The 27211-nt window shown below is 40.8% G+C and overlaps 2 protein-coding genes across 3 annotated transcripts; both read left to right on the forward strand.

The window, feature by feature from the left end:
• Positions 1-951: 951 nt before the first annotated feature.
• ipo7 (importin 7) lies at positions 952-15008 on the forward strand. Of its 2 annotated transcripts, none has more exons than XM_069664655.1 (25): positions 952-1127; positions 3334-3415; positions 6224-6380; positions 6489-6647; positions 6747-6903; positions 7028-7117; positions 7219-7313; positions 7407-7491; positions 7582-7716; positions 7830-7929; positions 8025-8101; positions 8185-8301; positions 8735-8824; positions 8960-9125; positions 9239-9399; positions 9921-10049; positions 10956-11022; positions 11173-11298; positions 11468-11565; positions 11655-11750; positions 11933-12153; positions 12306-12526; positions 12609-12815; positions 12940-13056; positions 13928-15008. In XM_069664655.1, the coding sequence occupies exons 1-25, from the start codon at positions 1044-1046 to the stop codon at positions 14023-14025; spliced, it is 3135 nt and encodes a 1044-aa protein (XP_069520756.1). In that variant the 5' UTR covers positions 952-1043; the 3' UTR covers positions 14026-15008. The 2 variants fall into 2 exon arrangements, with proteins under 2 accessions (XP_069520756.1, XP_069520763.1); XM_069664662.1 differs by having other exon boundaries at positions 12306-12514.
• A 375-nt stretch (positions 15009-15383) lies between these two features.
• Positions 15384-26671, forward strand: LOC138593596 (switch-associated protein 70-like). Its single transcript, XM_069664671.1, has 12 exons — positions 15384-16337; positions 18322-18462; positions 18851-19024; positions 19107-19334; positions 20271-20417; positions 20639-20747; positions 20859-21040; positions 21836-21943; positions 22428-22594; positions 24006-24204; positions 24597-24693; positions 25940-26671. Exons 1-12 carry the CDS (start codon positions 16242-16244, stop codon positions 26056-26058), a joined length of 1767 nt encoding a protein of 588 aa, XP_069520772.1. The 5' UTR covers positions 15384-16241; the 3' UTR covers positions 26059-26671.
• Positions 26672-27211: the final 540 nt, after the last annotated feature.

Raw genomic sequence — 27211 nt, forward strand, 5'->3', positions numbered from 1 at the left:
CAAATATTCTGAACATTAAGCTGGTATTTTTTACATAGGTGTATTGTTATTTTTGCTCTTGTGAAATAAATATTTCTTCCACGGAAGCCATGTCTGAAGTTATACCCCAAGGACCTGCATCTTTCAGCCATAGAGCTCCTCAGTGAACTGAAATCCAGTTGGAAAATTTCAGACTCGCGTCAAAGTCATTTCCTGGAACCAAGAACTTTCTCGCTGTGATGCGACAGCGCTAACCACTGCACCCCACACGGAGGAATATTTGGCTGTCTTGACTTTTCATCAGTCCAGCATATCGTTGAATGCAAGCCAAAAAAAATCCCCCCCAAACCTACCATACCATGATATTCCAGTGTGATAGCATAATGTATTTCTGCACATGAATAATAACATAAAAAATGCATTAAATGAGATCACATATACACCCGACATTAGCAATTACATTTGCATATTATACAAAATGAGGCACAAGACTGAAACACAAATGACGATACGCAGTCTATAAATCCCCATAAATCCACTGACCAATTATGACGTAATCTGTCTCTTTTAGTCATCTCTACTTTATTATCATGACTTACTCAACAATGAACACATAAAGTATAACATTTCACACAATGTATTTAATGCCACATCCATTGTGTCTAACAAGTTTGGATTATGGTCAAATGAGACTAATTAAAATTAATAAAATATACTTTAAATGCCTTAAATGGACGTTTGATTATGTGAATATCATTAAAACCATATTAACCAAATAAATGTTCTGAGTAAACCAGGAAGGGGTTCACCTTGCATTATATGTCTGAGTGATTGTACACAATATAAGCAGGTGGTACTCAAGTTGGAAACTACAACTCCCATAGCTGTGCGGTCTCCGCCGGAAGTTAGTGTTGCACAAATTTGGCGCTGATCTATCCGGGTACTTCATTCACTGCTTCCTTTCGCGCCGGGTAACCGGAGAGCCGTGCGTCCATGTGCGCAGTGACTGGGAATTGATAGACCTCTGAAATATTAAAATCCGAGCCGTAAACAGAGTTTTCGTTATGGATCCCGAGGTTTTGGTCGAAGCCCTTCGGGGCACGATGGACCCCAATCTGCGGGAGGCCGCGGAGAGACAGCTGAACGAGGTAAAAGTTGAGATTAGCCGTTAATTGTGATGGAGGTTGTGGCGCGGTCTCGGATCGGGCCTCGGCCGTTCACAACATCAAGATGGTGCGATCACGCAGACAGGGCTCTAGCGTTACCTTGACAGATCGAGAGCTAAATTCTGCCATTTCATAAGTATATTACTTCTCACGTATTAACTCCGATCATAAGTCTCGATCCATTAGCATGAAGTCAACTGCGTTTTTTTCTATGTCGATGACACTCGCTTGCCAGTAACCAACGTCAACGTTAGCTTCATCTCGAGCCAGCTGTGTCGCTCATGCTAAACATGCTAACCCCTTCTCGCCTTGCTGAGGAGATAATTGTAAGCTCGTCACACACAGTTTCGGTTGTTTTCACTAATTCCCGAGATGACATAGCATTAAAATAATTTGGCTGAAGTGATTAAACAACAAGTGAAGCTTAGTGAATGTGGGACATGTGCTAGTTAGCGTATTTAACAGCAGGATACTGATGCCTAGCCGTGTGGCTAATATTAGCCAGCTAACTTAGCGACTTGTTGAACTGCCATAGCCCTGCTACATAGCTGCTGCTCACGTGTCACTGTGACAAGCCTCGAATTGATGACATTTTTTAATAACGTAATAAGATTGACCACAGTTAGCTTAACACTGTTTTGCCGTAGTAATACTTCTTATAAGGGCGCGGACTTCATAGCTATCTCGTATCATACATCATACAATTTGAGTTTTACGTTAGCAGAGCTCCATGTGAGCTAACGTTAACTGAGTTAGCAATATTGTCCTGGATGAGGCAGCAGCCCGACTGTATAGTTTACAAAGTTGTGTTGGTAACATTTTATCCGCTTTTTTATGTTTAATTTCGACTTGAATGATGTGGCTAAACTTTGGAGTGTGTATTGCATTTATGTTTTTTTGCCAGAGAAATTATATAACCGGTAGAAATAAAGTGTTGGAAAGAAATTTAATTATCAGTGATTAAGTCATTCTGTACCATTCTGTGTTTTACGTATTAATTGTGTATAAAAGTTATTATGGGCAATATGCTACTTACAGTCACTTGAAGCCTTCATGTCATGTAATTTTGAATAATTCTCCCCCAAAAATTTGGAGCTTGTGATGGTTTTGTGGACTATTTGCATTAGACATAACACAATGCCATTAAGTGTGCTTCTACATCTGTCCTCTTAGTCACTTAATTATGTTGGTGATCATAAATCAAGGCATTTTATTATGGTATATATTAGTGATAATAATCCAGTTATGGCACCTCTGTTCAGTGTATTTTGAGCCATTTAAGAATATTCCTTCCTCCATCTCTATTTTTGGCAGTGGAAGGGTCTTGGGTACTTTTTTTACACCCACATATGCATTGATAATGATGGCTCACTTTAAATGTTATAGCAGGGAGAAGATTAGGTTATTACATAGATGGCTGTAGTTATTCAAGCTATGTACTGAACAAAGAAATCATGTCTACTGGAGGAGGATGGAGTAAATCTGTTCGAGTTTTTATGACTAAGCAAAGCACTGTATTTAGAAAGCACTCCGAGTATGTTGTTCACCAAAAGTGGCCAGCTAAAAACTGACTAAGGTTTCACAAAGTGCTAAAAAACACAACATGACCTTTTAGAAATATGTCAACACATTTGGAGCTGCATTATGGTTGGAGAGACGTATAAAGGAAATGCTGGTAATGCTATTGGTGGTGGAGCTCTGCATACCAGTGTGATGATAATTACTGACTATCTAGAAGCAAACCAATCTGTAATCTTATTGATCATTTTTACGAGGTAAAGTGGGTCAGACATTTGTTGAACTTACCTAAGTCACTTCCCTTGATCGAACCATTGACTTTGAATTGTAAAGCAATGGTATATTGGCCATAAAGACCTGCATTCTGGATCAAAGCTGGATAATGTGTAACATGAAAAAACTAGGACATTTTTTTTGTCTTTTAAACTTGATGTAAAAATGTAACAAAGTGAGAAATGTTTTGTCAGTTGCCTAGCAACTTTGTTTGTATAGATTAAAATACCTGAATGTAATGTCTTCTCAACTTTACCTCTACCTTAAAAGTCCCTTTTGATGACAGCAATGCAACCTGCTTTTAACAAAATGCTATCAAAAAACAAGAGATTACAAATGTTGTTTCAGTGTCTATAAACAGGTTAACATTCAACTTGTTTTCAATTCTAATTAACAGGGTCACACCCAGGTAAACTTTGTGTCCACTCTGCTGCGTGTCACCATGTCTGATCAGCTGGATTTGCCTGTCAGGCAAGCAGGTGAGTCTAAACTTGGTAGAATACAGTTAGCAAGAGATGTTGTATAGAACTATACAAAAAATAAAATCATCTCTGTATCTGGTAATTTGAAATTTTGATTTGATATGATCAATCAAAATAACAATACAGTCTAGAGTGACAACTTGGCGGTAACACATCTTCACAATTAAATGATTTATGTTATTAGGGTTTGAAGTGGGATGAACACTAACAGGTTGGTGCTAGATGTGCCCTGGTAAAAGCAGATTAGTGAAAAGAAAAAATCAAGTTATGAAGCTGTTCTCCCTGCCTTTAAGATTCTAACACGTTTGTTTTGTTAAATATCAAGGTAATGATAAAGTGGTCTGTTCTTGAGACTCAGTTGTATATGTGTATATAAATAAAAATTAGCAATATCACTTGCCAAAGAAAGTAAATTCTCCTTTTTATTTCCATTTTTGTTGCCTTTTTGTGACCGTTTTAAATAGTATCCAAACTACAACAGTCAAAGGATAATTGCGTTTGATCCTTGTTGTAACCAGATTAAGAAGAACTCTATTTGTGATTTTATTGCGGCCAATCACCACCAACGTGATGTGTGATTGGCCTACTACCACCGCAGCTACAACCCATACAGTCTGGTGTGCTGAAGTCGAGCATGGTGTATTTGACGGTTGGCAGTTCATCAAGGCAAGATGCCACCAGAATTTTGGAAAGTGTGGTTATATTACAAGCCTGTGATGTCTGACTGAACGTTATGTAGGAAAACATGTATCAGTAAATGTAATTACTGATAGTGAACTTTTTTTTTTAATGGTACACAGCACTACTTGATAGGTGGGGTTATTTTGATATGATGTTATGCAACAATGTCCAAGCATTTTCCCTCCTTGTATCAACGGGAGCCACGTAAGGACACCCTGAAACACCCTGGCACCGTGTGACTTACCACGTTTACATCTGACTCCAATTTTGTCAGATCGAATTATATGAGAAAAGGACTGGATATTCTCACGACCCCACGTTAAATGGGTCACTTATATAATAGTTTTAAAAAGACAATTTAGCGATGATACATGATTCACACTTGTGTTTTTTGTGAGGCTAAAGTGCCACGCTGAAGTGCAGTGGACACGTGGAGCTGTTTTAAATATAGCTTGTTTTGCTTTAGTCAAACGCTGCTCTGCACGGAGGGTGTCAGTGGTGGGAAAAATCAATGTTAAAATCTTGACAAAAAGTAGTTGCAGAAAGCACATAGATGGTATCTGAATATACAGTCATTGATCTGAATCATTGTGTGTCCACCTTCCGAGTGTTCACGGCTGTACAAGCATATTAAGCCACTACAGGGCTGTGCTTTGGTGCAATAAATTACTTTTCCAGCTGTAGGAAAAATGTCTGACAGTGCTTAGAGCAGAATAGAGGAGGAGCAGCTCCCGACTGCGCAGAAGCTGTCTGAGTAATATCACAAGGAAATTTGAAAAGTCCTTTGTCTTAAATTGTTTTACTGGCAGGTAGTCAATCACTTAGGCTCGTCTGATTGTTATTCATTTAGTTCCTATCTGGCTTGATGTTGGGAGGCAGCCCAACATAAAAACAATGTTTCACTCAGCTTATTTTATGATTGTTGCATTGATTGACAGTTGTTGCATAATGTTCAGGGAATGGATCAATTAAACACATCAATAGAAGTTATTTAATAATTGACCATCCTTAGATTGACCGTCCTTAGTCCTTAGAAGTTCTGTTTGAATCAGTATTGGCAGCATGTTCAGTATGTGGTGAGTTTTTGATACCTCTGCTTCTTTGATGTCTGCTGCCAATAGCATATAAAGTAGATACATTAAATTTTGCGTGTGGTGGTCAAATCACTGAAGATTTACTCTGGACTCGCTTCTGTTTAGTTTTTGCTTTTTTTTCTCTCTCTTGAGGATCAAAAATAAAATTCCGTTCACCTTATATTCACCCTATTTTCACACGTTGGCAGAAAAATGTTCGGGACATTTTCAAGTAATTTTCCTACTGTCAATTATTTTAATAGATATGACGGTTCTTTAGTGGCTTTGCAGTGTCGGGCGTTAGTGTAGTTCGGTGGTCATCAGCGAGGGGAGGGGGTTTATGCTCTGTCAGCATTGATAGGCTGGATTTTGATTGCCTAGCCAGCGGTGTAGACGGTTGTGTCAGCAGTCTGACGTCCGCCTCCCGGCCCTCGCTCCTCCATTCCCTCAGATGACTCTCCCTGCGAGCCACAGCACTAAGAGTGGGGCCCCACAATGTAGACGTGAACCCAGCTGACACCCTGGTGCCACATTCAAAACTACTGAACGTCAGATGGAACAATTGATTCCTACAGCTTAGGCTTTAGGTGGTTGTGCAATTACACTGCTGTGTTATATACAGTCATAATGACATTAAGATAGTCAATATAATGTGTTCACATTTGGGAGTTGCACAAGCTGAAGCTCATCCGTAAAGCAGCTTGCAGATTCTTGCACTTTTCCTTTTAAGAAATGAGAGGTAAATGTTTCTAATGTGTCCAGTATAAGGCCCTTTTTAGGACTTATTTTTGATGTGTCAAATTTAAAATGCTTGTGATTTTAGTACAGCAATAAAATCAAACTCTCAAATGTGTTTTTAACCCCACAAGCATTTCTGCTAGTTTGCCTTCTTCTACTGCAAACAAATCAAAAGAAAAATAGCTTTCACATGGCACTTTCTCCACCTTGTACAGCCTGATAATGTCATAAGTTATTTGATTGTACACTAGGGGTAAATACTGCTGAAAGTGTCTTAAGTGCTGACTCTTGTCTTTTTTATCTTGCTCTCAAGGTGTGATTTACCTAAAGAACATGATAACCCAGCACTGGAGTGATGGAGAAGGTTCAGGCACAGAGACGCCCATCAATCCAAACATCCCTGATGAGGACAGACAGTTCATCCGAGACAACATAGTGGAGGCCATCATCCACTCGCCCGAGCGTATCAGGTAACCACAATGCCTATTGGTCGCGTTGAGTAAAAGAAGCTTGGGAGATTTGGTCGTCCTTGTCACTTGTGGCTTCTAAATCTAAAACGTCTCATTTGACCTTCTCAGAGTCCAGCTGACAACATGTATCCACCACATGATCAAGCACGACTACCCCGGCAAGTGGACGACCATCGTGGACAAGATCGGCTTCTACCTGCAGTCAGACAACAGTGGAGGGTGGCTGGGCATCTTGCTCTGCCTTTACCAGCTTGTCAAAAACTACGAGTAAGTCAGAGTCGTCTGTCTTTTTGTGTTGTTTTATAACATGTGACCCGAGGTTACCTTTGGCTCGTGTGGCTGATGACAGCTATGTGTGTTAAACAGGTACAAGAAACCAGAAGAGCGTCAGCCTCTGGTTGCTGCAATGCACATCTTCATGCCCATGCTGAAAGAACGCTTCATCCAGCTGCTCCCTGACCACTCCAGTGACTCTGTCCTCATACAGAAACAGATCTTCAAAATCCTCTATGCCCTCTTCCAGGTAATCTTACAGCCCCTGACAGCTTTTCTCTAGTCATGGTTATTGAAAAAAGGTTAATTTATAAAACGTGGTCCAATTCAAGTAAGCGTTTGTGTGTATTTAAACTATTGGCTTGTCCCTGCAGTACAACCTCCCCCTGGAACTTATCAACAGACAGAACCTGACAGAATGGATGGAGATCCTGAAGACAGTAGTTGATAGAGATGTGCCACCGGTAAGGAGATTAAATTAATTGATACTGTACTTATAAGGCCATCCAATGTGTGCAAGTTCCCCACCAGCTGACTGTGTCAACATTGTCCTTGGTCTGTGCAGGAGACCATGCAGATAGATGAAGATGAGCGGCCCGAGTTGCCATGGTGGAAGTGTAAGAAGTGGGCTCTTCACATCTTGGCTCGGCTGTTTGAGAGGTAAAAATCAAACTGTCGGTTCTTTAACTTCTTTATTAAATTGTACAAACACAATTGGCAATCAGCATTTACTATATTACACCGTTTTTGCAGGTATGGAAGTCCAGGCAACACAACCAAAGAGTACACAGAGTTTGCTGAGCTTTTCCTCAAGGAATATGCAGTTCCTGCTCAGCAGGTAAGAACCTCAGAGAGCATGAAGTAAGCTGTGTGTCTTTCTACATCACATCACACATATAAGGAAGTTCTTTGTACTTCTGGTGACTAGGTACTGCTCAAAGTCTTATACCAGTACAAGGAAAAGCAATACGTGGCTCCCAGAGTACTCCAACAGACACTCAACTACATCAACCAGGGCATTGCACATGCTCTCACGTGGAGGAACCTCAAACCACACATCCAGGTATGAATACAACATCTCACATGACAAGTTTTAGATGTTTCTCGCGCAGTAACATGCACTGTAACACACATTATTCCACTTCCTGATTGTGACTTTTGTATTCCGTTTTTCAGGGCATCATCCAGGATGTGGTTTTCCCCCTCATGTGTTACACAGACAGCGATGAGGAACTCTGGCAGGAGGATCCATACGAGTACATCCGCATGAAGTTTGGTAAGCGGAGAAAGTTAGTGCGCCAGTGAGCCAACAGGAATCCTGTGCATCAGAGATGACTAACCATTTATCGGATTTCTCCTGTCCCTCTTTAGATGTATTTGAGGACTTCATCTCTCCTACGACAGCAGCTCAGACACTCCTCTTCACTGCCTGCAACAAGAGGAAAGAGGTAGGTTGAAATCATTTTGTGGTTTATTGCTGTTTTTTGCTTGAAGAAAAAGATTTAATCCCATATTTTCTTCCCATGTCCAGGTGCTGCAAAAGACTATGGGCTTCTGCTACCAGATTCTCACAGATCCCGCCTCTGACCCCAGGAAAAAGGACGGTGCCCTCCACATGATAGGCTCTCTGGCTGAAATCCTACTGAAGGTAAACACCTCTCACCTGGTTATTTGTTCTCTTTTCTACACACTATTTAAAAGACATATAATTCTGAGCCAAAGAGGCATTTGTAACATGGAAAACACAATTTTCATATTACGGTCCTGTATTTAGCATGATTGCCCTCGTGAGCTGTAAATTATAGTCATTCGTTGTAAGTGATGGTCTCTTACTGGGACTCGGGATGATTTTGCAAAATGTGGTTAGCTTTGGCCAAATGGAGATGGTGAAAACTAATATGGCTACTTAACTGTGGCTTTCAGGCTTTTGTTTTATTGAAATCTAATTTTAAAGTTTCAAAGCTGCGGACCAAATATGATTTGTGTGCTGATTTTGAGTCATTAACCAATTTACAGAAATTCTATCTAGGCAGCCTCTAGAAATTTTGAAACAAGCTGACTCTTAATTCATCTCTCCACAGAAAAAAATATACAAGGACCAGATGGAGTTCATGCTGCAGAATCATGTCTTCCCCCTGTTCCGCAGTGAACTGGGCTACATGAGAGCCAGGGTAAGGGATCTTTGTCTGACTACTGCGGTAACATTAACTGCCAAGTGTTTTTGAATGAACCAGAATGTGTATATTGTCACAGGACACATTAAATCATCTTAATAAAAGTCATGATCTGTCACATCTTCACATTAGGCCTGCTGGGTGCTGCATTACTTCTGTGAGGTGAAGTTCAAAAGTGACCAGAACCTGCAGACGGCCCTTGAGCTCACCCGCCTTTGTCTAATCAATGACAACGAGATGCCAGTCAAGGTGGAGGCTGCCATCGCCCTGCAGGTTCTCATCAGCAACCAGGAGAAAGGTGAGCAATTTCAGTGAAACTGGATAAAGTGCTGTCGGTAAAAAAAAAACAGAATTCTCTTCAAGAGTTTGTAATGATGTAGTTTTGAGTCATTTGTGTGCTTTATTCTTCAGCCAAAGAATACATCACCCCCTTCATCCGGCCAGTGATGCAGGCGCTCCTGCATATCGTCAGGGAGACGGAGAACGACGACCTCACCAATGTCATTCAGAAGATGATCTGTGAATACAGCGAGGAGGTCACTCCAATCGCAGTGGAGATGACACAGCATTTGGTAAGTGCCATCCGTGAAGAGTCTACATGTTGTCATCGTTTGGCATGATGACATTCTCTTTATCACCACTGCCAAATAAATTCTCTCTGTGAATAAGAAGAGCTGCGATCCCAGGAGGAACAAGTCATCGAATTAAAAAATAATCTGTCATACCTAGATGAAAGCACATTTCATTATTACAGGCAACTGAGACAAAGGTCACTCGGGGGCATTCCGAAACACAAAGGCCCATAATAATTTTAGCAGATTTTTTGGGGGGATTGTCGTGTGCCATGTGAATGCTCAGACAGCAGATGCTGAATGATTGGCACCTAGACAGTGACTGGGGCAAGCTCAGTGTTTGCATAACCTGTCTGCATTGCTTTGAGAAAGCTATCGTAGGATTTAGCGAGTTAGACATTTTTTTTCTAGTACTTATTGTGGAGATAAGAATTTGTCAGACTTGCAGCCTGATGTTGAAATGTTTGAACACTAAAACTCCACACATGATCATAATGGTCTCTTTGTTGGCTCTTTGACAGGCTATGACGTTCAACCAGGTGATTCAGACGGGGCCTGATGAGGAGGGAGGCGATGACAAGGCTGTGACGGCTATGGGCATCCTCAACACCATTGACACATTGCTAAGTGTGGTGGAGGACCACAAAGAGGTTAGCAGCATAGCCGCTAAGCACGCTGCCCACACACACACATACACACACATACACACACATACACACACATACACCGGGCTGATCACTCATCTCGGAGCCACTTCATCTGCAGAAGCAGCTCCGGTCTGCTGTAGCCTTCCTGCCAACACACTTCAGCCACCCACCAACTCCTGGGAACACGTTCTGTTCTCACCATGTTCAAAATGACTCAGAGGCTGAGGCAGACGCCAGAAATAGTGTCGGGGCTCGCTGCCACCGTGTCTGCCCAAAACACAGGACTGCTGGTGCTGGAAGCCAAGAAGCCAACTGATTTGACCAAGTGTTGCTTTACACTGAGGATTTTTTTTATTACATAACAGCTCAGTACTTTAGGTCAAGGTACGTCTCTTTGCTACAAAGCTCGGCATGTTTATTACACCAGTTAATTAAGCATACAGGGAAATTTAACCTTTTCCGTTGGTATGGATACACAAGAGGACGGGTACAGGACTTCAAACAAGGTACATGAAAAACAGTACGGATTAAGAGGTTGTTATCTGTATTGATTCTACTTGATTTGATTTAATTAATCACTAAATTCATAAATTTTTCCATGCCTTTAAACTAAAGTCCGATCATGATTTTAGTGTATTATAACCATTATAAATTTTAATTTTTAATTAATTTTTACATGTTTTACCCTTCGGTTAAATTACACTTTGCGAAGGTTTCTTTTGACCTATTTAAGCCGCTTATCAGCAGCGTACTGCGTATAAAAAACTAAGTGCCGATGATTCAACGCAATATCTGCGGTATTAGTCATATACTGTACAGATAAAACTATACACATCTTTCATCACAACATCATCATCTTCTGGAGTTTATTTTATTGATTGAATTAAATTGATCCTTGTGGTGTTTCAGATCACCCAGCAGCTGGAGGGCATTTGTCTGCAAGTGATTGGCACCGTGCTGCAACAACACGTACTGGGTGAGCAGGGCTGGTCCTTCCTGTGCCTCCACATTCCACCTGCATGTTGTTCTAAAGCTCTGTCTGCTCGCCTAAGACATGATTTATTAATAATACAGACTATATTTACCTCCAGTGACTCACCTTTCCTTCTGTTTTTGCCGTTTGCAGAGTTCTATGAGGAGATCCTGTCCTTGGCTCATAGCCTGACCTGCCAGCAGGTGTCGCCACAGATGTGGCAGCTCCTTCCACTGGTGTACGAAGTCTTCCAACAGGATGGATTTGACTACTTCACAGGTAAATGATTGGCTAAGCACTAGTGCATTCTGTATAAGAAGGACTAGTTGGTCTCTAAGTTATAAAGATTTTAAGCTGTAAAAGAAAGTACTTGTAGCTTATTGATTTGTGGAGATTTTTTACTTTTCAGATGCCTGAATTAATAGCAATTTTTTTTTTCCTTTTTCAGATATGATGCCTCTTCTTCACAACTATGTCACAGTCGACACAGATACTCTCCTATCAGACACCAAATACCTGGAGATCATCTATAGCATGTGCAAGAAGGTAAAATGGTGCATTTGTTAAAACATGATACACTAGACTGATTATTTGTGGTTATCAGACGGCTTACCTGCCCCTGTTGCGCCACTCAGGTCCTGACAGGTGATCCAGGCGAAGACCCAGAGTGCCATGCAGCCAAACTTCTGGAGGTGATCATCCTGCAGTGCAAAGGTCGAGGCATTGACCAGGTCAGTTTTAATCGATTTTACACCTCAAGCTTGTAAGCAAATGAGATGCAGCCAAAGACACACATATAAAAATACATCTATATGACGCTCTTAATTCCTGAAATTAAAATGATTCTAGTTCTAATGTGATGTTCATAATGCACACGTTACTGTTATTGAGGATGTCTTGGCTGTTGTTGCAGGTTGTGCCCTTGTTTGTGGCTGCTGCATTGGAGCGTTTGACGCGGGAGGTGAAGACCAGTGAGCTGAGGACTATGTGCTTACAGGTGGCCATCGCGGCTCTTTACTACAGCCCCCCTCTCCTCCTCAACACTTTGGAGAACCTACGCTTCCCAAACAACACTGAGCCCATCACTAACCACTTCATAACCCAGTGGCTCAAAGATGTCGACTGCTTCCTTGGGTGAGGGTTTACTGACTATCTGAACAACGCTATTTACCACTACAGTATACCTACCTCTGTCTGCTTATAAAATTACATTGGTAAATGTCTTCATGTTCATTCTGGTTCTCATGGAAGAAAGTAGTCATACTTGCGTTTTGCTGTCCTCACAGCCTCCACGACAGGAAGATGTGCATTCTGGGACTCTGTGCTCTCATCGACCTCGAGCACAGGCCTACGGCTGTCAACCAAGTAGCCGGTCAGCTCCTTCCAGCAGCCATCCTACTGTTCAACGGCCTGAAGCGGGCATACGCCTGTCGAGCAGAGCACGAAAATGATGAAGATGACGACGATGAAGACGGGGAAGATGAGGACGACAACGGTATGGCCACAAGTGTGTAAAGTACTAATTGTATCTTTTAGCAGAAGTGTGAATGAAGTGATGTTGAGAGGTTTTTTCTTGCATCCCTGATCAGCTGAGCTCGGTAGTGACGAGGATGACATTGATGAAGAGGGACAGGAGTACCTGGAGATGCTGGCAAAGCAGGCAGGAGAGGACGGAGACGATGAAGACTGGGAGGAGGACGATGCGGAGGAGACGGCACTTGAGGGCTACACTACAGCTGTAGATGACGAAGACAACTTAGTGGACGAGTATCAGATCTTCAAAGCCATACTACAGAGTAAGACAACTCCCTGTTAATGGAAACTGTGTTACGCTGTCTTCATTTTTTTTCTAAAAAGGTCAAATTATTCATTAAACAAATGCTTTATGTCAATCACTGATGAGACATTACTGTGGTGCAGGTATCCAGACCCGTGACCCAGCGTGGTATCAGGCACTAACACAGGTCCTTGACGAGGATCAGGGCAAACATCTTCAGGACATAGGCACACTTGCAGACCAGAGACGGGCAGCACATGGTGAGCACCAGCTGAGAACCAACCTCAATTTCCCAATTAAACTCTGATGCGACACCGCAGTCTAACAATAAAGCATTTCCCCCCCCCGATATGTGCTACATCTCTTTGTTATTACCACCTTTGCTTTTCATTTGTAGAAATGCTTAAGGTCAGTGCTAATGCCGTTTCATCTGCAGATTTTCCTGCAATAAAAATAAATTGACTTAATCTTATTAAAATACAGACGAGCACATTGTACCAGTTATTATAGCCACATAAACAGAAGTCTGGGAAGATAAAAATCGTATTTGCCTCATAAGAGTGTTGCTGCAATGCGAGTGCTTTTCCTTCATGGTTCCTGACCATGCTTGTGAGCCAAAGTGGTGGCCTTGGGGTTTAGGGGTTGACAATTAACCAATGTCCACAGTTCAGGTCTAGCTGGGGACCTTTTTGTTGCATGCTGTTCCCCATTTCTATCTCTTGCCGTTTCCTGATATACGTCTTTTGTTGACTAATAAAGCATAAAATGCCCCAAAAAATTTTAATCACGAGGTTACAGTAGATTAATCTTAGCTAGAATCGAAGGCCTTGAGCTAAGAGCAGCAGAGTGGTGTGCAAAAGGTGAAGAAAACACATCCAGAGTGTATGTCGGGGATACATTTGTTTAGACAGTTTCAAAACCTGGCCTTATCAAATTATGTCCCTGTATATCCCGTGCTGGTCATTCAACAATAATGTGGCGAAGAGGAAATTTTGCAAGCCTTTGCAAATAACATTCTCACAAACTTTCCCAAGATAAGTGAGCAGCAGCTGAGTAAACATGAACATTGAGAAGCAGAAGACCTCCCATGTTTGTGATTTTTAAGCACTGTTCCTTATTGTCTAATTACAGAATCCAAGATGATCGAGAAACACGGCGGGTACAAGTTCACAGCACCAGTGGTGCCATCTACTTTCAACTTTGGAGGCACTGCTCCAGGAATGAATTGAGTCATCCGTTCTACTTTTTATTACTCTGTGACTGATTGTAGTGAAGTGAAAAAAAAGCTTGTGTTGTTCCCTTAAGTAGTGGTTCCAGAACTGGTTCTTCTCAGTCATTCTTCAATCTGTCAAATGGGGGAATAAGCACCAGAAGATGTGGGAAAGCAACCAAAATGCAACCAATGGCTGGGGAAAACAAACCAAGAACTTGAGCACGATGCAGGAGAAGAAGCTCTGAACAACGTTGTCTTCCGGAGCCCAGTGTGGAGGGGATACCATGACGGCAACTCTTTTGTTTTTTTTCCCCACTTAAACAAAATTGGGGGATTTAACAATTAGAAATTGATAATGGGACTTAATATTTCATTATCACTTTTGTGGCCAAACGGCCGTAATATGATTATACCTCTGGTAGTGGTGATATCTACGTTATTTTCTGCATAAACAAACACTCATGTTTATGTACATACAAGCCAAGGTTATTGATTTTTCAAGTAGCCTTGAAAAACAACCAGAGGCATTTGTAAGGTGTTAACAGCTGTATTCATATGTAGCATATTGGATACTTCATAGCACTATGTGATGCCTGATCTCTGTAAATTAATGACTAGCACTTTCATATTGTTCAGGTCTCCTAGCCTTCTGTATCAGACTGCAAATTTTTTAAAATTGAAGACTATTTAAAATGAAAACGGCTGTAACTTTGTTACTTTGCAAGCGACTTGTGTAATGGCTGGTTGTCACGCATCTGGTTACAGAGTGGATCAGTTGGCAACTCGGAAACATTATTGATTTCAGGAAAAAAAGAGAATGCTCTTGGTGTTCAGTAAGGCTACAGGACATGTGTTTTTGAGCACTGAAAGTACAATTGAATACATCATTGAAGCATGTACAATTGGACTTATCGTGAAGGTCTCAAGCTTTTGGTTGGTGTATGGATGAACCATCTATATATACAACAACATATTAAAAAAAAAAAAAAAAAAAAAAAAGCTAAGGGATTTTATGATCTTGAGTGTTTCCTTTTACAGGCACAGTTCTCCGTTTTATGAATTATTTTATGTTTAATTGTTTTTGTGTATAAGCTTCAACTTTTTTTAGATGAAATGTTTTGTTTTTGACATTGCTATACACTATATACACACAAATCCCTAAGCCCCCGCCAACACCACAGCAGCTCTGAAGCATATATACGAAATAATGAATCTTTCTTGCAACACATAGACATATACAGCAGGCTCTGGACGCAATAAACAATACAACAAATGTGCATCATTGAGCAGTTTGATATGACCTTTTATTAAGGCTGGAAAGGCCTCTTTACCTAAAAGATGTTAGAGCTTTTATCAGCAGGAAAAGCATACGTTTACCATTAAGTCTAAAAAATATAATGAACTATGGCTGAATTCAGTTTTACTTCCTGGTATTGTGTATGTTGTCAAACTGCTACTATGGCTCTCTGACAGATTACAGCAGAGCCATTGTTTGTCATCAACTTTTAAGCTGTGTATTTCCTATTATAATGAAGACATATGTTTCATTATTGTGTGAAATACAAGGTTAATGCGTTGCCCCAAATGGGCAGAGGTGTCCAATTAAGAAGAATTTGAGGTACTTGTACTTTATGTGAGTATTTAGATTTTATACTACTTTCACTTCTTACTCCTAGACTTTTCAGGGGAAATTAATTTATTTTTGCTCAACTACATATAGTATCTCAAAATATAATCAACAAACTAAAATAAAAATAAATTGTATTGTTAGCTTTACCTTTTTCAAGTCTTGGAAGAATTCTTATTTTGCCATGTTGAGACATCAGTGGCTTTTGGTAGGCAGGTAGGCATCATCACAGACCCAGCTTGTTCTCAGGCTTCAATTAATGATGGTTTGTCACTGCCCTTTCATGATTCAATCTCTTTCCTGATTGGTGAAATTCAAGACGTTACAATTGCCCCCAGTCTCCCCTACTTCCTTCATCAGTGGTATTCTACGAATCCAATTTGCATTTAGTGGGTTTTTTTTACTGAAACAGCATGCGAGGGACCAACTATTTACGACATGAAAAGTAATTTCACTAAACATTATGTGGCGCTATTACCTCACTTTTACTCCCTGCTACGCCACAGGCACCGTGTTTGAAAGGCAGACAGTTACACACAGACTTTAACAAACGCACCGCAGACGGACACACCGACAAACCTGCTTTGGAGTTGCTGAGGGACAAAATGTGGCATCGAGATGAGCTTCTGAAATCCATATGGCACGCCTTCACTGCACTGGACGTGGACCATCGGGGAAAAGTGTCCAAGTCTCAGTTAAAGGTGCGTTTCAGTTCTGGTTTCCCTGTTTTAAAGTTCAGACGCCATCGAGAGTGAACTGACTCTCAAACTGTCAGTTAAAGGTTCTTCTTAAACGTTCGTAACGTCACGTAAGGATGAGAATCCTTACAGTTATTTAATGGTAGCGTAAAAGTTGTCCATCATATCTGTTCTATAATATTTATATTCCTCACAGCGTAAACTTATACATTTTGTGTCTAGTCATTACAGAAAAAAGGGGGTAACTTTGGAATACATACAAATATCTACAATTTGGGGTGTTTCACTTTATTTTGAAAAGGCCAGTTATTTTGTTTCTACTTATGTTTCAGTTTTAATATGTGTTAGTTTTTTTCTAACCTCCTGTTGTGTTACATAATTACAACATTAAAATATGGCTTAACATTTATCAGTCCGTATAAATCCACTAATGCAGATAATAATAAAACACTTTATAATAGCTTATCAGCCTACTGGTTTCATCTTCTTTTGTTAGCCTACTTCAAATAGCTTACCATTACTTATAGTCTACATTTTTATTTTCAAGTAATATTTGAATGCATGCCTTAACTTATTATTTTATGGATGTTGATATTTTTGTTCTTTCTCATATTTTACATGGAATTTACAACAGCGCTACTGGGGATGCACAATATTATCGGTATCTGCAGATAATGGCTTGAAAATGACATATCGTCATCGACAGATATGTCATTTTTCTCCCGATATTTTCCGCCGATAAAACAATGCTTAAATTATTCCTAAATGCTTGATGATTCCCTAAAAAAGCTTAACATAATGCTACGACATTAACTCGGCTCAGGTGTGCGCGCACACTGCCTGCACTACGCCTCTTCCATCAAGAGTGAAGAAGGGTGCAAGATGTCTGCGGTATGGCAGTTTTTCGAAGTTTCCGAAACGGAAAAAAAAGACTAGAAAAGCGCTATATAAGTACAGTCCATTTACCAATAGGTCAACTTTGACCTAGTTGTGACTATTGCCAGGATTGTCTCAGGGAGCGCATGATCCAAGCCTGTCTACGTTTTATTTGATTTTATGTTTAAGAAAATGTTACATAGAAATAAATATGGCATTTTGTACATAACCTAAGTTTAAGTCGTTTTCTTACATTGCCCAGTGAATGAGTACATTTTAAAAAGCACTGTAATATGTTATTTCTGCATCTGCCAGTGGGCCACTACAATAAGAGTAGACATGATATCAATTCCACTACAGGGGAGACTTGATGTTCTCTGTATTTAGGTGGGGGAAAAATATATGGCTTATATATCGGTATCAAAAATGGCAATAGGCAAAAAGGGTTCGAAAATATCGGCATATCCGCAAAAAAAAAAAAAAATTATTACCCATGGCAGGGAGTTCACATAAGGGTAAGGGTTGAAGCATGTTAAATCTACCTCTACAGTAATTAAAAAACATGCTACATGCTGTTTTAATGTTGTAAATGACAAAGAAAGGCTCTGTTTTGGCGCCTTGGCCTGAGTATGCGTGTCTGACTTCAAGTATCTTGCAGGTTTTTCATCTCTCCCATATGCTCTTTCAACACTGATGAGAGGCCATAAAAACTCCTATTTTTGGAGACTTATTTATGGTCTTTATATTCCTCTTATGGCCAGTTTAAAGCTAACAATCCTTGTGGCTGTGAGGCTACAGTGTTTCACAGTTAAGATTAAACATGTCTGGGTGTTATCCCCATTATTAAAGCCCAACAAAAGAGAACAAATAACCTTTATTCTGAGAAGTGAAAGCTGACTTCAAGAACAGAAGTTACGCTTGGCCAGTGGTGCTGTCTTCTGAGTGGTTGAGTGGTTGCAAAACCAGAAAACTGTGATACTGATCTATGATCTGTCTTTTTACGTACTCAGTACAGTGCAGGAATTTGTCAGTAAAAATATTTCCCCTTATCTGCATGTGCTCATGTTTTATCGTAGTATTTAATTCACATTCAAATTGTGTTTTTTTCCAGGTGCTGTCTCACAACCTGTGCACCATGATGAAGATCCCTCATGACCCCGTGGCCCTTGAGGAGCATTTCAAAGATGATGATGAAGGGCCTCTGTCCAACCACGGCTACATGCCTTACCTCAACAAGTTTATTCTGGACAAGGTGGGGACAAAAATGCTAAAAGAGTAGTAAAAGAGCGTTCAAATTTCACTCTGATTTAAATAACAATTCAATTGCACAATTTGGAAATTGGTGTAGAAAGCACAGTGAAATACATGGCAAGTGTTACAAGACTACCTCCAATGTCCGTTAGTAAACTGCTTGAGTTTCACTCTTTGTACTTGGAAGCTGTATTGCTGCCTTTCTCCTGAAAGCTCTGACTTGAATCAAAATGAGCCATTTAATGACATCAGGTTTGTACCTCACATCCTGCAGACTGGAGCTTTTGAAAGGAGACAAACACCAGTCTCCTGCTTAGCATTTAAAAACACGAATGGTCCAGCTGACAAAGTTTGACTCTGACTGAGTGCTGCATTTCTTTCATTCACAGGTACGGCAGGATTTTGATGTTATGGAGTTCAACAAGATGTGCTGGACTCTGTGTTACAAGAAAAATATCGAAACTAAACATCTACTCATCTCAGATGACGATGCTTTTAAAGTCTGGTGCATCTTCAACTTTCTATCAGAGGTCAAATACCCGCTGGTCATCATCACTGAAGAGGTAGAAATTAACATAGAGGAAGTACATTTTCAACCGTCCTGCAAATATGGCTTTAAGCTCTTTTGTCTGTCCGTCGCCTTAGATTGAGTACTTCCTGAGAAAGCTGACGGAGGCCATGGGGAGCGTATGGAGCGAGGAGAAGTTTGCAGAATACAAGCTGCAGCTTAACGCAAAGAATAACTGCCTGACTGCCTGGGAGCTGATTGAACTGGTGGGGCTGAGTTACTTTGGTAAGGGCATGAACCACCAGACCCTGTCCATGGGCATCTATGAGGTCTTTCAAGAACTCATACTGGATGTGCTCAAACAGGTGAGACACTCAGAGTACTGTAACAGGGTTCCCAAACCCTGCAGACACAACTCAGGGCCAAAAAGGACTTTGTTGAGGAGAAAAATGTTTTTTTGGTAAATAATGTGAAATTTTAAGATGAATTAAAATTAAAATGTAAGAGATCTGAATTGGTGAAAGTAATTTTTAAAGTAAACAGGGTTTGTGTAGAAGTAGTTCAGACATTTACCTATACGTTTGTTAGACTATTACTGTATTTTTAGTGTAATGCATACCCAGCTAGAAATGTTTAGTTCTAAGAGCATTCTGATAATGTTACGTGCGATGTTCTGCTAATGTTTTGAGCGGGAACTTTTTATTTGGTTCCCAGAATGTTCCTTTTAATAGTAGTTCTCTGAAAACCTTGTCAGAAAGTTGCAGTGAGAGTGTTCAAATCACATTTCAGAAACGTTCTGATAGTTCAGGCCGTACTAACATCCTGAAAAGATTCTCAGAGTGTCGCAGTGAGCATGTTCTCCCTTTGTTTTTATGTAACATTGAGCAAATGTTTTATAAACGGCGTTCAGACATCCCAGGCAGACATCCTTAAAATATCTTCAGAATGTTGCAGTTAAAACGTTATGTCTCAGTTTAAGTTTTAACGTTACAAAAACATTATTTGAAATGATGAACATCCTTCAAACGTTCTTTGAATATTGGATTAAAACGTTTTCTTTCAAACATAATTAGAACTTGTAGGTTATGTTAGCCGATGTTATGGGAACGTTCCCTGCTAGCTGGGAACTTTTTTGTTGATTTGACAGAAAAACAGTCATTGTAATTTTAGATATATTTTATATACTACAGCAACTATCAAACAGTGATCTCCTGAAATAGGATTATTCACATTGTCATTAGCATAACGTATGTTTAATCACAGAGCTTATGGCAGGATAATTAGATGTCTTTGCTTTGTAGGGGTACATGATGAAAAAGGGCCACAAACGGAAGAACTGGACGGAGCGCTGGTTTGTCCTTCGACCCAACTCAATGTCGTACTACGTGTGTGAGGATCTGGTGGAGCTGAAAGGAGACATCACTCTGGATCAAACGTGCTGTGTGGAGGTCCAGTTTTATTGTTTGTTTATGTTAGAATATGTTGTTGCCTGTTTACTGTACATAATATATGATATATAAGTAATACTGTAAGGCTCTAATGAATAAAAAATATAGAATTATTTTATAACATTTTAAGTTTTCCTGAAGGATTAGAACTTTTATAAACCCACATGGTTTTGTATAAGTGTGATGTGACTGACGTTGCCACTGTATTTTCTCTCCTGCAGTCCCTGCCAGATAAAGAAGGGAAGAAATGCCTGTTTATTATCAAGTGCATGGATAAAAGCTTTGAGATCAGTGCATCGGATAAAAAGAAGAAGCAGGAATGGATTCAAGGTATTTATCAGTAAGAGTCATGGTCTCTTTACCTCCTAAATGTGTGAATGTTACAGCCGCTGAATCAACAATGCATAGGTTAATCACACAGTGACACCCTCTCACCTGCAGCTATACAAACATGCATCCAGCAGCTGAGGTTGGGGCTGCCGTCTCCTCACCGCGAGTCGCGCCTGAGGCGCAGGGAGCTTCGGCAGAGGCAGCAGGCCGATGATGGGGACCTGGTTGAGAGGATGAAGCAGCTCCAGGCGGCCAATGATTACAAACAGAGACAGCTGGAGGAGATGAGGAAGGTACATGCACACGGTTAACTGTTCAAACAGACTTTGAGAAGGAGGCTGTGGAAGTTTGTTGAGATCGATTTGATTCACATCCTCTGACGCAATCCAAAAAACTGAACTTAATTCAGTGCAGCTTAATACTATAATCATACTGTTGTTGTTTTATTAACCCTAACCTTGTTTGTTGTCGCAATGTTAAAGACAGGCTTTATTGCAGGTCTTAATCTGGAGCTACTGTAGGTTAATCTCTGTAACTTCTCATGTTTCTCGATTACAAAACATACAACTGAATCTTTATTTATTGTATTTCATTTAAACTCTCCCTCTCCAGGTTTTTAAACATCCTGAACACAACTTGTAAATGACTTCAGTGTTGTGTCAGTGAGAAAAGTCTGTTGTGAGTGAGTTTTTGCCTACTTCCCTTTATGCTCACATTCTCTGGTTTAATATAACCTCCAACGGCCAATGGATAGAAAACCCACATGATTCAGCAGAACGTTCACAGTGAAAAGGGAAGCAAAACCTGCTATGCAAACTATTGTTTTTATCAGCCAGGGACACCTGCAGACAGTGAATGGCGTGACGCACAGACTTGTTTCAGGGTTGCAGAAGATCAGTGAAAGCGTTTCACTTCTCTTTTTACGTTGCCAGGTGTCTTTTTTAAATGGATTCCAAATGCCAACGACTCATTTACATTAAGAGGAAGAATAGTTTACCGAGTATTAACACAGTATTTCCCCTTCTGGTCTATGTTGGGCTCCATTAACGCAGGGAAGTAACGGCTCTTTCCTCATTTGTGCTTCTCAGAAAATGGAAGAGGCTGCGGCCGATGCGGCAGTGGAGGAGCACAGGAGGAAGAAGTCTCAGTTAGACCTGCAGGATCAGTACAAGCTGGACCTGGAGAGAGAGAAAATGGTAACAAGTGCCTGAGTCTGCTTCCCACAGTTGTCTTCTTTTGTCCTGAACATCAGTGGGCTGATAATTGTGACACAGCATATGTGGTGACACACGGTCTTGTCAGAAAACAAATGAGTTTGTTAAGCTAAGACTGCATTCCATTTTTATCTTCTGATGAAGTCACCATCAGCCTTGTGCGTCTCTGTCCTTCCAGGAAACACAAGTTAAAAAAAGTTTAACTGATGAATCTCATGATGATGACTCATGAGCGTCACATTCACCAACTTATTAATCATCGTCTTACTTCAGTGACTGAACAGATAATGGCTTTTGTAAGATAAACAAACTCAAGCACTAAAACATTACAGCAGCTTAAAGGAGATGAAGCTACAGTTCAGCAAATGTCTCGATGCAGCATAAAATGTGAAGATTTACCGTTGATGTGTAAATTAGTACTTGATTTTAGAGCCTACTGTGTGTGTGTGTGTGTTGTCTGATTCAGGTGCGTCAGCAGATGGAGGAGCAGGTGGCTCAGAAGACCAGTGAGCTGGAGCTGTACCTGCAGCGCGTGCGGGAGCTGGAGGACATGTACCACCGGCTGGAGGAGGCGTTAGAGGACGAGAGGCAGGCCAAGCAGGATGAGGAGGCCATGCGGAAACTGCAGGCCAGGTCTCTCTCTCTCTCTCTCTCTCTCTCACACACACACACACACGCACACACACACACACACACACACACAAATACTGGACAGCATGTGGATAAGGAAGTAAACACAGTAGCATGAACATCTATGTGATATGATCCAAACCAGTGTAACAACAGATATGATTCATGAGAGCTGTGAGACTGTAAAACAGACACTTAAAATGAGTCACTACCTTAACAAGGACACATGATTCACAAAAGTATAGACCAGCTAACAAATCACAACACATTACAGAACAGAGAACCCTTGCAATACAATACAGTACAGCAACACCACATCCTCAAAGCTAGGTACTCCTTTATACATACAGTTGAAGCCTGGTTGTTCCCCACAGCTTCCATGTGTGCCAAAAAACTACAGCGAACTACAGTGAAAAACTTAAGTGGGTTTTTGTGAAACATGGGATTCATGTTTTTACAAATAAAGAAATGTAGAGAAGAAACGTAGTCGCATGTGCCCAAACCCTCAATATAGTATGATAAGAAAAACTCACTTTTCAGCCAACAGTTGGACCGGTTTTGTTCTTGGGCAAGCTCTGAGAAAACTCTCAGAAAATCATCAGTCACAAGGCATCAACTTTTCACCTCAAATGTATGGGAACACCCTCAAAGCAGACATTGTATTGTAGCAATCTCAAATCACTACTGTCATAGTCTCAATACAATTGGTCCGCTTCTCCACTGACACGCCTCCACCCGTATCGGCAGTTCATTCATTCAACAAACTTAAAATGAGAGACGCCCTGGGCGAGGATGGCGGCTTGCATCGATTAAGAGGTATGTCGGTCTTACCGGAGCTCTGTGGCGGTCGTTGTTTTGTCCGCTTTAAAATCTGCATTTTGCTTGTCTGTTTAATTGTCGTGGGATCTAAAGACGGTGGAGTTGTAATCCTGGGACGTATATTTCATTCAAGTATATTGACTTGAATGAAATGTTTTGAGTTGTTGATTGTGGACTTCTTAAAAGAAATCCCGGACTGGACTATTTAACTTCCGGAAGGACCGTGTTCCTTTTGTCTTTACTTCCCTTTTGCAATAATAATCCTAGTGTCTATTTTGGGTTCTAAATACGTTTTCTGATTTTTGGGACGTTTGTACGGTAACCCTGACATCAGTGTTGTAAGGCTGCAACCTAACTGGCACCCCGGCATATAATCAAACCGTTACAGTATAGTCTGCATGTTCTCGTGGTGTTAGTGAGAGATTCTTGCTATATTCTGCAGAGCAGATTTACTGCCTAGGATTTTTCTAATCGGAAAAAAATGTATTCTGGCTCCAGCTTCTAATTTCCCTTTGTTCTGAATAGAAAATGAGGTGGGTAGCATTGACAACTTAATAATCAATTTCAAGCATCTTTCCTGTGTTTTCCATCCCAGGCTGCTGGAGGAGGAGGCAACAAAGAGGACAGAGCTGGAGCAGATCCACCTGCAGCAGCAGAGGGCGCTGTCTCAGACCCAGGCTGAGAAGCAGGAGCTGGTGGCCGAGCAGCAGGCCAAGGAGAGAGACCTGCAGGCGGCCATGCAGCAGCTGGATAGACTGGAGAAGGAGCGGCATGGAGCGCTGGAGCAGTATGAGGTCAGGAAGCACATGTGGAGGTTTAACTGATCCGAAAACAGAGTTTATCTGTGAATCAACTGACAGAGTGGAAAATGCCCTTTGGCATAGGAAATATTTTGTATTTGTTTTTTCCATTTAGCAGAAAGCTTGTGGTTTTTATCTGGTTATAAAACTACTCTTCCCTGTCCACACGCATGTTTGTATTATGTTTCAAATATTCTGTAAACCATCCTCATTATTTGGGTGGGTTACAGCAGCTGCTTCAACTGCTGGCTGAACTGTTTGAACTGTCTCAAAAGGTCCTTCATCTCATCTGTCCTCCTGTCTCCTGCTCTCAGCAGGCTCAAAGTTTACATGATCTGACTCTCTCTCTCTCTCTCGCTCTCTCACGTCCTCTTTGTCTTATACAGGAGGTGTCAAGAAAGCTCGAGCGAGCCGCAAACAAAACAAAGACCTGGAAGGACAAGGTGGCAAAACATGAGGGGCTGGTGCGTCTCATCCAGCCAGGTAGGAACCTTTATCGTATCTTATAAGTATTTGCTGTAAAGATCACACATGTGTATTTAAGAACTTTGTTCATTAAGATCATGGACATTGGGCTTCTTGATGTGTGTGTGCGATATGGTGACAATGTGATTTTCCACAGTTTGAATTTAGCCTTCTTTGAAAACAATACACCTTTAAAGTAAAAGACGCAGTAATGTACACTTTATGACCAGAAGTATGTGGCAACATACTTGTCTTTCTTTGTGTACTTTCCTCCCATGTGCAAAGTGACATAAAAAACAAATAGTTTTCCCAGTTTGGTTTAAAAGGAGCAGACTGGCCTGCACAGAGCCCTGACCTCAACCCATCCATCCATTATCTATACCGCTTATCCTGTTCAGGGTCGTGGGGAGGCTGGAGCCTATCCCAGCTGTCACTGGGTGAGAGGCGGTGTACACCCTGGACTGATTGCCAGTCAATCACAGGGCTGACACATAGAGACAGACAACCTTTTATGCTCTGACTCACACCTACGGACAATTTTAGAGTCACCAATGAACCTAACGAGCATGTCTTTGGACTGTGGGAGGAAGCCGGAGTACACGGAGGGACCCCACGCATGCACGGAGAGTGACCTCAACCCAAGGACTGTATATTAGTAGTGGAAGCAAATGTGGAAGTACCTCAACTCGGCTTTCTTTCTAAAGACCCATTTTATAGAAATCTACATGAACACAAATCCCATTTCTCACTGTTGTTTTTTTTTTGTTGTGTCAAAATTTTCCTCATGAATTCATGGTCACATTTGCCAGTTTCAAGTTTTCCATAAAGCTGCCTGTCGATGAGAATAGACGCGAATAGAACTCTAGGTTTCGAATGGCAGTCCACAAACCAGTGGGTGAGGCTGGAGTAGCTACTTTCACTTCCTTTATACAGTGTAAGCCTCAACTCCATCTAACCATGTGGTATAACCAGAAATGTTGCGCCTCACTGATGAATTTATGGCTGAATGGGAGCAAAACCTTGCGACAAGGTAGCACAATTAATTAATTTGAACAGTCAAACAAAACATTTGCGGTGGAAAATAGCCTCGTCCTATGAAAGAGGCAATCTTCATCTGATGGCCTGGTTTTATTTTTCAAGGTCTTACAGAGTGATTCGTACTAATTTCAGTATATCTCATAACCAGCTCAAAACTCCTCACAGGAGCTTTAATTACAAAGAAACACATTTAAATCTCTCGCTTCTCTTTTGACCTGATCTTTAGGTCATAAAGGACCTCAGAAGATCACTAACTGGGGTCCGGCTTCATTCACCGACACTGAGCTGGATCTGAAGAAGAAGATGTGGCAGGAGAGGAAGAACCAGCAGGCTCAGGCTCAGTGAACAGGACAGCTGATTACACGCTGATGAGGAGCACTGTGATGAACCCTGGAGTCCGAAACTGTCACATTCAAGGTCTCGAAGAGGTTTGATAACATGAACTCAATGAGACGCCCGTTAACCGCCAAGAAAACAGTTTAATGATTGATTTGTGTTGCTTTTAAAAGTACAGCTAGGGTTAACAGCATTTCATCTGTTTGTGCTGTAACAAACAGTCCTGCATTTAAAGTTCACTCTTGACCTAAAGGCTTTTTTCTGGAGCTTGTCATTTATTTCATCAGCAGACGCAGTTCGATGACATCTGAAGTGTCGTTGTGACAAATGAGCAAACTTTTCTGGCTTTTGGTTAAAAAAAGAAAAAGGAAGATGTTGAATTGAAATAAGTATTTTTTCTAATCTTATTTAGTCCAGCCTTTATGAATAATGTGCTGTGTGTTTAATTTAACTTTATTTGTTCATGTTTTTGTGTTTTTCTCATCAACGTTACACTGGGGGAGTATAACAGTAACAGATATACTTCCACTCTAGTTCAGTTAATTAGATAAAGTTGATAAAAATGCATCTGTTACATCAATAACTAAAAAAAAAGAATAAAACAGCATCTTTTTTTTATGAATGTGGATGTCTATGTTCATTTCCGAGACTTTTTTTTAATTTAATCCCTTCTCTCTTCTTCATAATCACTGCCTTTTCTATCATGGCGAAGAGTTTCCACCAGGTGTCAGCATATTAACAGGATTGTAATCAGTGATGAACTGAGCAGGAGTGCTTGGACACATCTGGCCGCTTTCAAAAGCTCAAACCCCCAGCACTGACAAACAGTCCTCTTTTGTTTGAGTGCAAGAAAAAAACACAACATAGACAACATTTTTAAGACGTTTTAGGAGCCTCAGTGAGTGACTGTCAGTCTTTAACTGCTGGCACCAAATGTACTCAATGGTTTTAGGTGTTCCTGAAAAGACCCAAGATTCCTGTCTTGTAAGGTCTCTTATTTGTTCCTACTAAGGATGTTAATATTTAGTCTGATTTACATGCACACAAAAAATAGGTTATGATGGAAGTTAAGGTGCTTGTAAACATTTCATTGTGGATTCAGAAACCTGGATATGTTACCTGGAGTTCCTGGAGGGAAACCAGAATACTGTGTCAAGGTAAA

The sequence above is a fragment of the Semicossyphus pulcher genome, unplaced genomic scaffold (assembly GCF_022749685.1).
Source record: "Semicossyphus pulcher isolate SPU_LCO1_2020_fin unplaced genomic scaffold, fSemPul1.0.p SCAF_1, whole genome shotgun sequence".
NCBI classification, from domain to species: domain Eukaryota; kingdom Metazoa; phylum Chordata; class Actinopteri; order Labriformes; family Labridae; genus Semicossyphus; species Semicossyphus pulcher.